Genomic DNA, 15238 nt, shown 5'->3' with positions numbered 1-15238 from the left:
CTTTGCAAATGAAATGTGACTCAGTAACAGCCTCAATGAGTTAAGAGTTAGGTCAACCAGAACCAGACAGTTTAAACTGGGATTTGCAAGTAAATATTGCACCAGCACTTAAGTTCTGCATTGTACTTTTATGTACGTAACTTGGTCGGTGCAACTTGTCACCTTCACCATATTCAGCATCAAATTCAAGTATTTCTACATATAATTTACATGATGTGGTGGAGAAAATTTGAAGCATTCTTTGCCGTATTTTAATGGCTTACATGTACCCTCATAATATTGACCTCCATAAAAAATACACTGACAACATAATCATCAAGGTAACAGGGAACCAGTCACCACAAAAAATAGTACCTGTGTAATTGGAGTTCCCTTCTCTTTTTCAACTTTTTAAGACTTGAGAGAGATACTCAGTTTAAAGCACTGCCACTTTAATGGAATACACGTGAAGGTAGAAATGACATTGCCAGCTTCCACCTTTCACCCTCCTTATAAAGTTTCACACTTGCTTCATGGACAAAATTGGGGTTCTCTTTCATGCATCTAGACTCCCCATTAACCCACAAAATGACAAAAATATCGATTCCTTTTCCGTTTTATAAAACTATTTCTTGTGTTATGGCTACTGAAATATGAAACACCTCCTGAGAAGCCTATTAACTTGTTGCATTTCTACGTTGTCACGGTCTCTACTATAGTGTCGTCTCAAGCTAGAACTTGCACCTTGATAATGGTTCCCAAAGTTTATGCTGGCCAGGAAATGGCAATGGTTGAGAATGATAATTGCATAATGAATGGTAACTGGAAGAAACGTGTGCATGTTTTTGGTGAGAGGGTGAGGAGAATTCCTACTAAGGCTTGGCAAACTACATGGAGGGTGGGACGTGAAGATCCAAGAAGGTTGATCCATGCAGTCAAAGTTGGTTTGTCCCTCACTCTGGTTTCTCTGTTGTACTTGTTGGAGCCATTTTACAAGAGCATTGGACAGAGTGCTATTTGGGCTGTCATGACTGTGGTGGTTGTGTTGGAATTCACAGCAGGCAAGTAATTCTCTTAAATGACAAATTTTTGTGATCAAAATTAACTACTCTCATTACTTGATACTTTCTTATGTACAATAAAAGGCCCTTGCTGCATGAAATGTTTTGGATGACCTTAACGTCTTTATATGGTTCCAGGGGCAACTTTGTGCAAAGGACTCAACAGAGGATTGGGAACACTGTTAGCAGGATTATTGGCATTTATTGTTGGGTATGTTGCAGATGCATCTGGCAGAGTCTCTCAAGCTATCATCATCGGAGCTGCAGTTTTTTTTATAGGTGGATAGATTTGCTTTACAACTTTATGAGAAATCAAGACTTGAAATTGATGCTCCTGATCAAAAGGGCTGTCTTTTAATGATTCTACCAGTGTTAACATTCTGATTAATTATTCACTTCATTCTTGGTTTTTCTCAATGGAGAGAGCAAAATGATCATTAGCATAAAGTTAGCCTGTGATGATGACTAAAAATTAATACTCTTATTGCAGGAGCTCTAGCTACTTATATCAGGTTTATTCCCTATATCAAGAAGAATTATGACTATGGTATAGTTATATTTCTCTTGACTTTCAACCTTATTGCTGTCTCAAGCTACCGGGTTGATAATGTGTTGAAGATTGCACATGAGCGTGTATACACCATTGCCATAGGCTGTGCTGTTTGCCTTCTCATGAGTCTTCTGGTATTTCCAAATTGGTCAGGAGAAGACCTCCATAATTCCACTGTTTACAAGCTTGAAGGCCTTGCAAAATCTATAGAAGGTACACAAACTTCTAATATTCAAATCTATAGAAGGCATTTCCACTTTAGAAAAATAGTCTCATCCCATGTTATATACATTTATTGGACACATATCCAGTTTCTGAATTTGATCATTTTTGCAGTATCTGCACTAGTTTTGAATACACACATCTTCTCTTTCATAATTTAAGATTATTACTTTATTTATATAAATTATGTGTATGGCTGATGCATGTTTGCATGTGTGTTGTGAGAAAGTGTGTTTGAATGTGTGAAAAAACAGTTAATATAGAGATTCTTGAAATCATATAAATTTCAGATTATGTAATAATTTCTTCTGTAAAAGTGTATGCGCATGATGTACATTTGTGTATTTGCAGTCATGTTAATTTTAATCTCCCTGTGTCTTTTACCTATAGTAATATTAACTTCAGGCTTAACTATTTGTAGTTTTATAAACTTTTCCTTTAGATTTCTACTCTGAAGAATTATATATTTCGATTCTTCTATATATCATTTTAATATTTTTTAGTCCATACATATACATATCAGTTTTAGTTTTTATCATCTAAAATTGCATAGATTAAAAATAATGTATTTACAGAGTAAAATAAATTACTTCGAAGTATAGAAACTAAAAGAGAGTTTATTCGGGTGCAAAAGTAGTAAAAGGCAGTGATACTTATTTTCTTTACCATTTCTTGTGAAATTAAGACATTGAAGGAAGTTAAAAATGTTGCAGCCTGTGTGAATGAATACTTTTATGGAGAGCTAGAAGGATCTGGAGATATAAAATTGTCTGAGGATCCAATATACAAAGGTTATAAGGCTGTTTTGGATTCAAAATCCATCGATGAAACACTGGTAAGGCAGTGAGTGAGTCATGTATTAATTAGTTCATTCAAATACATTCATTATCTTTGAATGCAGCGAATCACTTGGTTCTATTTTGAATTGTGCAGGCATTGCATGCAAGTTGGGAGCCAAGGCACTCTAGGTACTGTCACAGATTTCCATGGCAGCAATATGTGAAAGTTGGAGCTGTTCTGCGTCAGTTTGGTTATACTGTTGTGGCCCTTCACGGCTGTTTGAGAACAGAAATTCAGGTATCAGCTTCATAAATGTTGCATTTGAAATAAAGTTTAATCAACATTTGATATTTGTAAATGTCGTTAATTGAAAAAGAGAATTGAAAGTTATTTTCTTAAACTGATATCACTTGTTTTAGACACCACGATCTGTGAGAGCCATGTTCAAGGACCCTTGCATTCGGCTTGCAGCAGAGGTATCGAAAGTACTGATAGAACTTTCCAACAGCATAAGGAATCGCCGGCATTGCTCTCCAGAAATACTGTCCGATCATCTGCACGAAGCCCTGCAGGACCTGAACACTGCCATAAAATCTCAACCTCGGCTCTTCTTGGGCCCGAAACACAGGCACAACCAAGCCAGCAACATGTTCAAAATAGCTGCCGAACAAGTTGGGCATGGAAAGACCTCCCTTTCAAGTGTTAAAACCGATTCTTCGGCATTGCTGGAGTGGAAAAACAAAAGGGTTACCACTGAACAGACAAAGGAATCAGAACGAAAGTCTCTGAGGCCCCAACTGAGTAAAATTGCAATCACTAGCCTTGAGTTCTCTGAGGCTCTTCCTTTTGCTGCATTTGCATCTTTGCTTGTGGAAACAGTTGCAAAACTGGATCTTGTGATCGAGGAAGTTGAGGAACTGGGGAGACTCGCATGCTTCAAAGAGTTCATACCTGGTGATGAATTTGTTGTCACTTGTGACGAGCCTCGAATTGACGTGTTTCAGAACCATTTACCATCTCATGGAGTGGACTAACTGAGAGAGAGAAACCTCACATAATCTGTTATTTGATGAATGATGATGATGAATATTAATATAAATAATAATATATTTCAGTATCTTTTAGATTTCTGATATATATGTAGGAATATTTATCAGCACCATGATATATTTCAAGTTATAAAGATGTTTGCATGAATTTGGCGATTACAGAAATTTTTTTAATGATTCCAACAATGTTAACATTTTAATTAGTTCACTTTATTTTTAGTTTTTACCATCTCTCTTTTCGGTCTAACTATCCAATTCATGCAACCAACAATTTTTATTTTTATTTTTTACATGTTGTGACTCACCAACTACACATTACTTAGTTTTTCTTTATCTCGTAAACACATCTTATTATTTTTACTTTTTGACTATACAAATATTGTTTATTATTAAAAGTGATTTTTTATGACAGTAATGTGTATAATGATATAAGTAGTTTAATATAATGATTTCAGTAGAAATACACTTGTTTAATAAAACTCTCTCTCTCTCTCTCTCTCTCTCTCTCTATATATATATATATATATATATATATATATATATATATATATATATATATATATATATATATATATATATATATTCAATTTTAATAATTTAATTTACTAAATATTTAGATATTATCTGATTTTAATATGAATATTTACTTATTTAAGAGGATATGGATAAGATGAAAGAAAACAAGATTCAAAGAGAATCCTAATTACTTAATTTATTTTTCAATTTAGCTATCATAGGTTTCTTTTCTTTAATTCTAGTTTTTATTTATCTATTTCTCTTAAGTTTTCTAAAATAAAAGAAATTGAAAATGTCTTCTCATCCTATCAATAAAACACTCTTCTATTGTATTTTAAAATTTAATTCAGGTTATATCATAAATGAATCACACAAGTTACAAATTAACAATACTCTTATCATTTGATTATAAAAAGGTTGATTTATTTTTGCATCCTTTTCACCTTTTGTTTTCTTTTCTATGATTGAAATCTCTATTTTTTAGGGACATTTTTCACTTCTTAGATTCAAATTTAGGAAAGGGTTCACCAATGTTAAATTAAAAGTATTTAACAAAAATTAAAGTACTCACTTTTTTTTTAATCTATTATCTGTCATGAGTTGTGAGAAAGTTGATCATATCAAATAAAATGAAGATTGGAGAAATAAGTTACTTTGAAATATTCATGGGGTAAAAAAATATATATATACCTTGTAGTTAGTGTGTATCTCTCTTAGTTGAAAGCTTGAGCAGAGGATAGTAAGAGGAAGAAACGATGAATGGTGTAGGATTCTCTCCGGCGGCATGGAGTTCTTTGATCCCTTTTTCATCATCTTCTTCTTCTTCTTCTTATTCTTTGTTTCCTCAGAAGAAATTGGTGAAACCCAAAGCCCTTAACAGAGCCTTCACCTCAGACCCCTACGTTCTGGAACTGGCCGAAACCCTTGAAGAGAGCATCCCCTCCACACCCTCCACCCCTCTTCCTCTCCACAACCTCCGAAACGCTTCCTCCGAATCCCTCCTCTCTACTCCATGGCCTTCCCGCCGGGACGAGCCCTTCCGCTTCACCGACCTCACCTTCATCCGTCAATCCCGCATCCTCCCCCTCTCCCATCCCTCTCCCGTCAAAATCATCACTTCCCACCTCCCTCCCGCCGTCTACGTCGGCCCCCTCTCCGCCCTCTCCTCCTCCTCCCTCCTCCACACGGTCTCCCAATACCTCCCCCACACCTTCCCCGACGCCGACCTCTTCTGGTCCATCAACGGAATCGCCGCTCCCGATTTAACCCTCGTCTACGTCCCGGAGAACTGCCACCTACAAGACCCCATCCACTTCCAGTACACTCCGCCGCAGCCCCCCACCACCCACCCTTCCGACACCATGTACCTTTCCAATCCCAGGGTCCTCGTCGTGCTCGAGAAAGGCGCACGTGCCCATATAACTGAAGACTTCTCCTCCGAGCAGGGGAACGACAACGACCGTTATTGGAGTAACGCTGCTTTTGAGGCGGTCATCGGAGAAGGTGCCAAGCTTTCTCATTCTTACATCCAGACACAGTCTTTCCATGCCGCTCACACCAAATGGACCTCCGTTCGCCAGGTCACAACCTTCGATTCTTCAAGCCGTTGCCTTTATATTCATGGACTTTGCTAGATCGGGTTGTGAGATTGTAGCTTCTGTGTCAATTGTTTCCTTGCAGGATTCGTCTAGTGCTTATGAACTCACAGAGGTAAGCGCGGGAGGAAAGCTGGGGAGGCACAATCTTCGTATTCAGCAATTGGGTCCTGATACTGTCACCGAGTTATCCTCTCTGCACTTGTCTGTTGGTGATCAAACGCAGGACCTGCATAGTACTCTTGTATTGGACCATCCACGGGGCTATTCTCGACAACTTCACAAGTGCATTGTTGCTCATTCACAGGGACAGGCAGTTTTTGACGGAAACATTAAGGTTAACAGGTATGTATATGCACTTATGCTGCAATATGTGAATGAAATGCACTCCGTACAATCTAATGAGAGACTAAGGTTGTGGTTGATTTCTACAATGGAAAGAGAAATGAGAAAGTATTTCCCAGTTTTTGTTTTTCAAAGTTTTAGATGAGAAAGTGATTAGTAAATAGTGTGAAATTGTTTCACAAAATGGCTTCTGGAACTAAAAAATGTTGAAAAGGAAACAAACAGATCTCCAGGTGAAAAAGTTGCTGTCATTCATTGATCGTGCTAAATAAAACAGAGGCATGTGTTTTCAATTTCAATATGTATAAGCCACTCTCTATACGAGCAATGTACTATTTGGTGCAGGTATGCTCAGCAGACTGATGCAGGTCAGTTGACAAGAAGTCTTCTGCTTGAACCTCGTGCGACTGTGAATGTTAAACCAAATCTCCAGATTGTGGCGGATGATGTCAAGTGTTCCCATGGGGCTGCAATAAGTGATCTGGAAGAAAGTCAGCTCCTCTATTTCCAGGCACGTGGCATCGACCAAAACACTGCTAGAAGAGTTCTAATTTTTGCCTTTGGAGGAGAGGTGATAGATAAGTTTCCTTGTTCTTCCATTAGAGACAGAGTACGAAGTCATATTAAAAATTTGTTGGATCCATCCTCTAATTGATCATCATACTAGGCGTCTGTTAAATGTAAAATGACAATTTGAAATAAAAATGAAATTCTTTTCATCAGAATTCATTTGTTCGACAACATTGAAGTGTATGTAGCTTGATGCTTCGTCGTGTATGACTGATCTGTGGATGTGTTTTTTTAGTGAAAAATGCATTTGTTTGTAGGAATTTACAATCCTTGTGTTATTTACTAAAAGTAACAACTCTAATTCGCTGAAATTTATTGAGAACCATGAGATTATCGGTGAAATCATGAAATCTTGCCAACCAGCTTGTTCAGAGTTTGGACGTTGAATCTGATTCATCCATCCAATAATGTATTGCTCTTAGTGCATTCAGCTAGCAATCCATGGCCAGGGTTTTTCCTTCAAGTCACATGGAATGTTGGTCATATATTTTTCTGAGACTTTTTATCTGTTTCAGCACATTTTATTTTTGTGGGTTAAAATTCCAATGAATTTAATATGAATCGTGTAAAATTCATTCAATAGGTGTGTCAAAAGAAGAATGTTAATAGAATATGTTGCTGACGTTTCTCCTTTACTGAAATCCTAAGATGCAAATAGACTCACGTATTGTTTGTTGTGTTGGCGTCTGATTTGACAAGTTTTGGTGCTTTCAGCTGCCTTATTTGATTTACTCTGTTTCAAACACAATTTTCCTGCTTCAAACAACAAAATCGAAATAATCAGTTCTGCAAAGCCAATTTGGTTCTAACAACTCTTAATCCAAAAGTTACATGGAGTTCATAGCGATAACAAATCTAACAATTTGGCTTGAAGTTAAGTTTGTAGTTATTACACAGAATTTTCTTTTAAAAATTAACAGTTGCAAGCACGTATGTGATTCCCATAAATGAAGCCATATTACTGGGTCAAAACATGTCATACATGGCTTGCCAAAAAATGAGGGTCTGGCAAATATTACAGGTAAAGCATACACACCCAATATAGATGCATTAGTTATCCATTAGTAAGAAAATGTGATAGCATTTTATTGGTTATTCCTGCCCTTGGTTTGTTATAAAATGTTTTTATATAGCTTCTAGATACCTTCCTTATTTTGTTGACTTAAAAATATGCGTATTTTAAATACTACAAATAAAATTTAAACTTTTTGATTTGTTATTAGTAATACATTTAAACTTTCATTTATTTATTAAGGTTAGGTTACCTGCATCTTTGTATCCGTTGCATTGGTAAATGGCACTGTAACACGTTACTGATTGAAACTCACGGTTTTATTTCTATTTCTCTTTGTATCTCTCTTTAATTTCTATCAAGTCCATCAAATTATACAACTTTTTAAAATACCTTCATTTTATTTTTTCATAAATTAGAAGTTGAATTTTATTTCTTTCTTCTTTAATCCTATCCTCTTTACTGCTTTCCTCAAAACCAAACAGGATATTAGTTTTCGGCAGGGAATATTTCATTCTACAACTTAAATGCAATGATTAAATTGAGGCTGTAATTCAGAATCATGTTAATCTGCAATGGTTGGAATCCACCTTCAATTACATATTTTCTTCTCTTACTAGTGACTGCTCTAAGCTCAGTCAGTACATTTGTATCCCCACCAATATACACCCACATCTCTTGGCTCGAACCAGAGAAAGAAAAGGAGCAAAAAAAGAAAGAATGGAAAGGGCCTCCGCTACTAAAAATTTCTATCATTTTTCATCTCTATAAACCTGGATAATAGATGGGAAAAGAAATTGACTACGATGACGGAACAAAAAAGAGAACAGTTTAAAAAGGCTTTACATGGTTCTTTCTCCTAAAGAGACTTCCCAAAATCGGTCCGCAATGCCCATTCCTAAGCTCATTTTAATTGCATTTCGCATCTCCCAAGTCTGAATAGAGCTATACCGGCGGCTTCTTGCCAATGAAATGTACGGTTCTTCTATTCACAACTCATATTGCAAGACCAGAATGAACATTGAAAAATGGGTCGACTTTGAGTTGAGCAAGGTCTCATGGATACTTCCCTGATGATTTCCAGATTCTTCCTTCAAGTGATATCACCATTACAGTCACATCATCATGATACTTCCTCCGATCTCCTTGAGGTATATCCAGCAACTCATGGAAATCCATTCCTGCAACCATTGAGTTTAAAATCACTACTCTAAATCTATAAGCAGTAGTTGACAAGCCCAATCATTTGAGCAAAAACTTAATTCCAATATTGCATTAATAATTTTCTTGTTCTATCATATTTCCTTGTGTTAGCTAACTTAACCCCTACCATAGGCTGGGGTTGTAAAATACAAACTGACCACTGGCATCAAACCTTTTCTCTACTAGAACCAACCAATCCTATGCACATAGAAAAGAAAACCCTCTTAAGATCCGTCCATAAGAGGGATAATATAGATATAAAAAAATGTGAATATGTAAAGTCAGATAACTTCTAAAGAATAAAAAATTGTATAATAGGTGCTCACTGCTCACAAACACGTAAAGCAGTGCCCCCAGAAAGTCAAGATATTAAACATACTATTATAGCAGCACCCAATGAATAACACAATACTACTAAGACAACACATTATTGAAACAAGTTTTTCAAAAAGAAAAATGGCTCAAAAATACGACGCGAAACAGCAGTTAAAGACAAAAGATAACCATATATTAAATCACTGCTCGAGATATAAGGGGGGATACATTTCATTCAATTTTCCAAAATATATACACTGCAACTTTTGTGTAAACAACTTAAAATATCCATTACTTTGTTCTTCGGGCAAAATCCAGTTAAAATAAATATATCCTCGATGTCAAAAGGAAGAGTCACATCACATACGTAATGACTGGTTTTGGCCATAAATATAGTATATGCATAGGTCCCCAAGTCAACCAATAAAAAAGATTGACTAAATTACTATTTTAGTTCACTATTAATTCTTGATATGTAATTTTGGTCCTCACGATCTTCTTCAGCAATTTTAGTCCCCACATTTAAAAAAAATCACAATTTTGATCTAATTTTCACTTTTGAAAACGTTAATTATTTTAGATCTAAGATTCAATTAGACCAAAATAAAAGAAAAAATAACCACGTGTGCACAATTGAGAAATAAACCAAAATTGCAAATCTTGACTAAAATCACGGGAGAAAAAAGGGAAACAGCCAAAATGACATAGTACAAATTAAAAGGGGACCAAAGTTACACTTTAACCAAGAAGTTTTAATGTTCGACTATTTTTGAACAAACATTGGGAGAAGACATGCTTTTACTAATTATATAAATGAAGTATCAATTCAAATTTATAAATTAATTGTAATTTCCTCCATATTTGTCGTAAGACAAATTTAACATGTTCACATGAGCATATGCAAAGATCTAAGAAAGATTCATGTGAGAAGAAGATCTTTTTACCAGCCTTCTTGGCAGCACGTAGGAGCAGCTCTTCTATTAAATGCTGGGCAGGATCTCCATCCGGAAACTTTTCCATAAAGCTCTCGACCTGAGAAACCACTTCTTGATTGCTTAGGTATTGATACAAACCATCAGATGAGAGGATCAAGAACTGATCTCTAGGGCATAATCTATGGTGACGCAATGAAGGGAAGCAGGATATATATGGAGCAGTGCCAATATATTCATTACGAAACATTTCCAGCACCACATCATTCCACTTTGGCTGCAGAAACACGGAAAACATCAAGTCAGCATAATTTTCTTACAATATTTAAGTCTCAGAATTGCTTCCTTGAACAAGAGGGATGATAAACAAGCAGGACTCCATTTTGTGTGAATGAGAATGGCCATGTGCAGCAGTGCCGTAGGCACTAAAAAAAGTCAGGTAGCATGAAATGAAATGTCTCTCCATAGCCAGAGTAGGAAGTTTGGCTTACTCTAAAACCAAGTCTTCAAGCTAGGATGACCCAACCACACATCTAAACACCATCACAAAAGCTGAATACACATAAAAGCTATGCACTAGTTCTCCAAGTCCAAAATTAAAAACAATTTTCTGCAGGTTATCCAAAATAATTTAAACTTCATGTAAGCTTTTCTTGTTGACACTAAGTCCTAGCCTGTTCTATCCAAAGAAAATTTTTATACAGACCGAATACATTGTAAATAAATTATACAGTGCCCAAGAATGACAATCAATCTCCTATTACATAATAGTGGATATCAAAGTCAATAATCTTCTCGTATCTGACAGTCAAAAGTAAACAAGAATGAAATATTAGTACAAGAAAGTATTTTAAATATTTGAAGGCACCATACCTGTTTCAAAAATCCAGCACCAAAAGCTCTAGTAACCTTAAGACGGCCTTTCACTCTATCATTCACAATACAATGGCTATCATCAGGATGCTCATTCTTAATTCTAACAACTTCCTGCAAAACATTAAGCTTCAAGTTTCAGACATCCAATACGAATTGATCAGAACATGATTGGATGAAAAGGAAATAAAACTAATAGTGGCAGAACTTCTAAAATTAAGCACACCGCAAATAAGCACAAAGAAAAATATCTAAATTCAATATAACACTCACATGACTCGTAAATGAAAGCTACAAAGTGAAAAATAACATGCCACATAAAATAAAAAAATAAAAACAAAGAATGCTGAATTTGGATCAAATCTTCAAGAGACAATCTCATCCCTGGTCTTTGGGATATGCTAAGACAAGCACACACATCACACGAAGAGAGCAGTAGTAAAACCTAAAGGGAAAATGCAGCATCATTAGCAATATATGAATACAGTATGATATTCCAGAAAGCTACCAAAGGAAATACAGAAAATTTGAAGGATACTGAAGCCTTATAATTAACCATGAAATCTTGCACCCATGTGTTAGAATGTAGAAAATATATCATCATCAGACGAAGGATGAATAAGTACAGACAAAAACAAGACAAGAAGTATTGCAATGTGATAGTCCGAAGGAAAACAGGGAGTGTGGCCCAATTACAAACTTGCCTCTTCAATGCTGGTGCTGTGATCAGTGGACAGCTGCAATGCAACCAACCTCCGTTCCCTAGCAGGACCCTCATTCCCTAACACGACACCACCTTCGTCTGGAGCCGAAGACTCCTCCACTATGCACTCCCCGCTTGACCCAATGCCTCCACCATTTCCCGTTTCCTTACTAGTAGCGTGAACCTCCTCACACTCATAATGTGCCACAATGGCGCGGCTATCCCCCACGTTCATAACATAAACATCCTCATCCCTCATCAACACAGCCAACAGACACGACCCCATCAGAGCAAGCTCCGGATTGGTATCAATCAGCTTATCCGTCATATCCAAATAAGCAAGCTCAGTCATCTCAAGCGCCCTAGACAACGCTCCCAAAACCAACTCATGATCCACAGGCCCCACTTTTCGCTTCCTCCCACCGTGACCCTTCTCCTCCTCCTCCTCCTCTGCCGTCGTTGGATTTTCCACCTCAACCTTCTCTTTCTCCTCCCCCACGCCCAAGCTCCACGGCAACAAACTCCTCCCGTGACCCTCTTTATGCCTCGACAACCCATGCTTCAACTTAGACAAAATCAACCACCGTCTACTACCTCCCGAACCCTCCTTGCTAGCACTGAGCGCATCATCAACCGAAAACGCAAACCTATCAGACCCGGAAAGATCGAGCCCGTTCTCCGCATCATCCTCCTCAGCCAAAAACTCCCACAGCCTTCTCCTCCTACTTTCAGTCCCCTCCGCTTGAAACGTCACTCTCTTAACCGATCCTCGGAGAGAACTAGAGTCTTCCTCCACCTCCACCTCATTCCGGGGTTCAGCTTCATTATCCTCCAGCTCAGGTGCAGGGTTAGTTCCCTGCACCTGCGACTGCGGTTCTTCAAGTTCCCAAAACAAACCCTGGAGCTCTTTGTGAAGGGCACGGTAAAGATTACCCATGAGAAACTCTGGCGCATCAGGGCCATTGAAACCGTCGTATATCCCTACGAACAACCAACCCTGTTCTTCCGATACAACGACATGCACACGATCCTCCCCCGCTTTTCCCAGCGCCCACTGCACATTGCTCTCGTTCTCCGTCTCACTCGTCGCTTCCGTCTTCCCCTTCCGCCCCACAGGCACCACCCAAGGCCGCTTCTTCTCCGAGAGACTCCGCTGGAAGGCCTTTCTCAACCCGGCAATGCTCTTCTTCCGCTTCTTCTTCACATACACTCCACCACCGAGCGGAGCAGAGAAGGGCACTCCCGCAGAGCTCGAAACGGAGTCGTCGAGGGGTCCCGAGAGCGCGCCGCTCTCAATTGGCCCCGAGAGAAAGAACGCCTTCCGCTCTCTCTCAGAGGGAGCAGTTTCTCCTCCTCTGGGAGCGGGCTGCAGAGGGAGAGCGCTGAAGGAAGCCGTTCCTCTGAAGCCATTGACGGTGGTGTCGTCATCCTCGGACTGGAGCACGGTTTTGGGCACGGAACTGTTGGCGCTGACCGAGGCTCCGGAAATGGCCTTGAATGCGGTTTCGGGGAAATCGGAGCGATGAGAAGGGGAGAAGCGGAGAGAGTTGGAGGGAGAGAGGATGCGATCGGAATGAGAGGGAGAGAGAAAGCGCGCGGAGGATCTGACGTAGCAGAAAGAGTGGCCTAGGGTTTCGTCCAATGGCTCTGTCTCCGCAAAAACCAACTGGCTCTGGTTATGGTTATGGTTATGGCCATGGCCACCATGGCCACCATGGCCATGATTGGAAGATGCCTTGAAGCATGAAAAGAGATTGCAGAGTCCATTGCTTCCCATCACATTTGAGTTCCCCCAACCAAACCCCACCCAACAAAACTCACTCTACTAATTCACCTTCTCTCCACAACACAATTAAATAAATTCAAAACCAACACACAAACAACAACTATGCTCAGAACCAGCAACCCAAAACAATACAAACTCACTCTCTTACTTACACACATCAAAATAATACACCCCACTTAAATAATAATAATATTCTAAATAATATAATATCCTTTTTTTCCGTTTTTTTTTTCAAATCAAAATATTTGTTGTCTTCTGTGCCCTTTGTTGGCACTGTCCGAGTTTGACGGTTATGTGAGCTGGCATCTCCGCAATTACTCTTTTTCTTCCAGTTTTCTTTTTCTATTTTCTTCAAACGCCTCTTCCACAGCTCATCCTTCATAAATACTTTTATACCTTATTTATTGCTACTTCTGTTATTAATCATACTTTCATTAAACTTAATTCAAACATTAATCACACTTTAATTATTTATCATCTACATAAACCTTTACAATTCCACACCATTCAAATACTGCATTCACTTTTATAACTCCATTTTACAATTATTAAAATACGGAAAATATAATTAAATATACTAATACATTATTTTCTCATTTTTGGATCATAAAAATATTTTCTGTTTTATTCAGCGGACATACGCGGTTTAAGAAGACGGTATGAAACTTTATTTTAAAACAAGTATCTGTCCTTTGACATTTTTTATAAGTGTCAGAGCAGAATAAAGTGTGCAATATTGTATAAAGAAAAAGAAGAAAAACAAAAGGCATTTTTAAAGCTTCATATAATAGCAGTAGTAAATGTCCATGGTCTTTGTTGACTTCTTTAAATCGGATTTTAATCTGGAAAAAAAAATTATCATGTCTAAATTTCTAAAATAATTTTTCAAAGAAACTTAAATAAGTTTAGCATACCAGGCGTGAGTAAGGATAATTTAGACAATTCATGTAATTCCGGTTGGTTTCTTAATCAACTCTTTATAATTAATTAAAAACAAAAATAAACTGTGGTCCATTAATTATTTTTCATGCATATTTATCTTCATCGAGAATTAAATTAGAAACGTATATTGAAATTTGAACATTTTATTATTTTATAATATTCAGTATAATAAGACAGATGGTCCATCCTTCACATACTCAAATAAAACCGTCAAACTCAACAATCAATTTTTTATCATATTTAAATGAATGATCTCATCAGAATAGAGAAACACACCTAAAGTTAAACTTTACGTTAATTCACATCAATAAATTGTTTGATATAACCAAATTTAATGACTTTTTGAATTATGTAACTCACTATTTATTTAATTTACAATAACTTTATGCAAAGATAATTAATATTAATTATAGTATTACTATATATATAAAAAAAATTAAGTGATAATAATTGTTCAATTGATTTATAATTATGTTACTAACTATTTACCCTATTCATAATAAATTTATATTGAGAAGATAAAATATTTAAACAATTGTTATAATAATTATTTTCTTATCATTTATCACCTTTTATTAAACAAAATTTTGAATCGTTTAAATTTAACTTAGACAAATGAAAAAAAAGAAATACATACTAAACTTTTTCATAATTCTCAACAATAAAACCCTATTGACTTCATGTATTAGCAATCCTAACTATTTATTTGTTTCACCATGTATTATTGTAAGTTAAAACCATAATCTACATATTGATATATTTTATACAAAATAAATACTTAAAAAATATAAAATTTGACAAAGTT

General features: G+C 36.9%; 3 protein-coding genes across 3 annotated transcripts; 2 read left to right on the top strand and 1 right to left on the bottom strand.

Moving 5' to 3' along the window:
• The first annotated feature begins 533 nt into the window (after window positions 1-533).
• Window positions 534-3850, top strand: LOC108335232 (aluminum-activated malate transporter 12-like). Its single transcript, XM_017571202.2, has 6 exons — window positions 534-1040; window positions 1179-1319; window positions 1531-1803; window positions 2526-2647; window positions 2746-2889; window positions 3012-3850. Exons 1-6 carry the CDS (start codon window positions 731-733, stop codon window positions 3624-3626), a joined length of 1605 nt encoding a protein of 534 aa, XP_017426691.1. The 5' UTR covers window positions 534-730; the 3' UTR covers window positions 3627-3850.
• A 1013-nt stretch (window positions 3851-4863) lies between these two features.
• Window positions 4864-6822, top strand: LOC108334603 (protein ABCI7, chloroplastic). Its single transcript, XM_017570472.2, has 3 exons — window positions 4864-5737; window positions 5838-6097; window positions 6443-6822. The coding sequence occupies exons 1-3, from the start codon at window positions 4913-4915 to the stop codon at window positions 6750-6752; spliced, it is 1395 nt and encodes a 464-aa protein (XP_017425961.1). The 5' UTR covers window positions 4864-4912; the 3' UTR covers window positions 6753-6822.
• Window positions 6823-8220: 1398 nt separating this feature from the next.
• Window positions 8221-13639, bottom strand: LOC108336051 (protein phosphatase 2C 29). Its single transcript, XM_052869775.1, has 4 exons — window positions 11703-13639; window positions 11003-11112; window positions 10142-10406; window positions 8221-8860 (listed from the first exon to the last, which is right to left on the bottom strand). Exons 1-4 carry the CDS (start codon window positions 13480-13482, stop codon window positions 8736-8738), a joined length of 2280 nt encoding a protein of 759 aa, XP_052725735.1. The 5' UTR covers window positions 13483-13639; the 3' UTR covers window positions 8221-8735.
• Window positions 13640-15238: the final 1599 nt, after the last annotated feature.

Source organism: Vigna angularis, chromosome 10 (assembly GCF_016808095.1).
Source record: "Vigna angularis cultivar LongXiaoDou No.4 chromosome 10, ASM1680809v1, whole genome shotgun sequence".
Classification (NCBI taxonomy): domain Eukaryota; kingdom Viridiplantae; phylum Streptophyta; class Magnoliopsida; order Fabales; family Fabaceae; genus Vigna; species Vigna angularis.
This window is presented reverse-complemented; position numbering and strand designations above follow the sequence as displayed.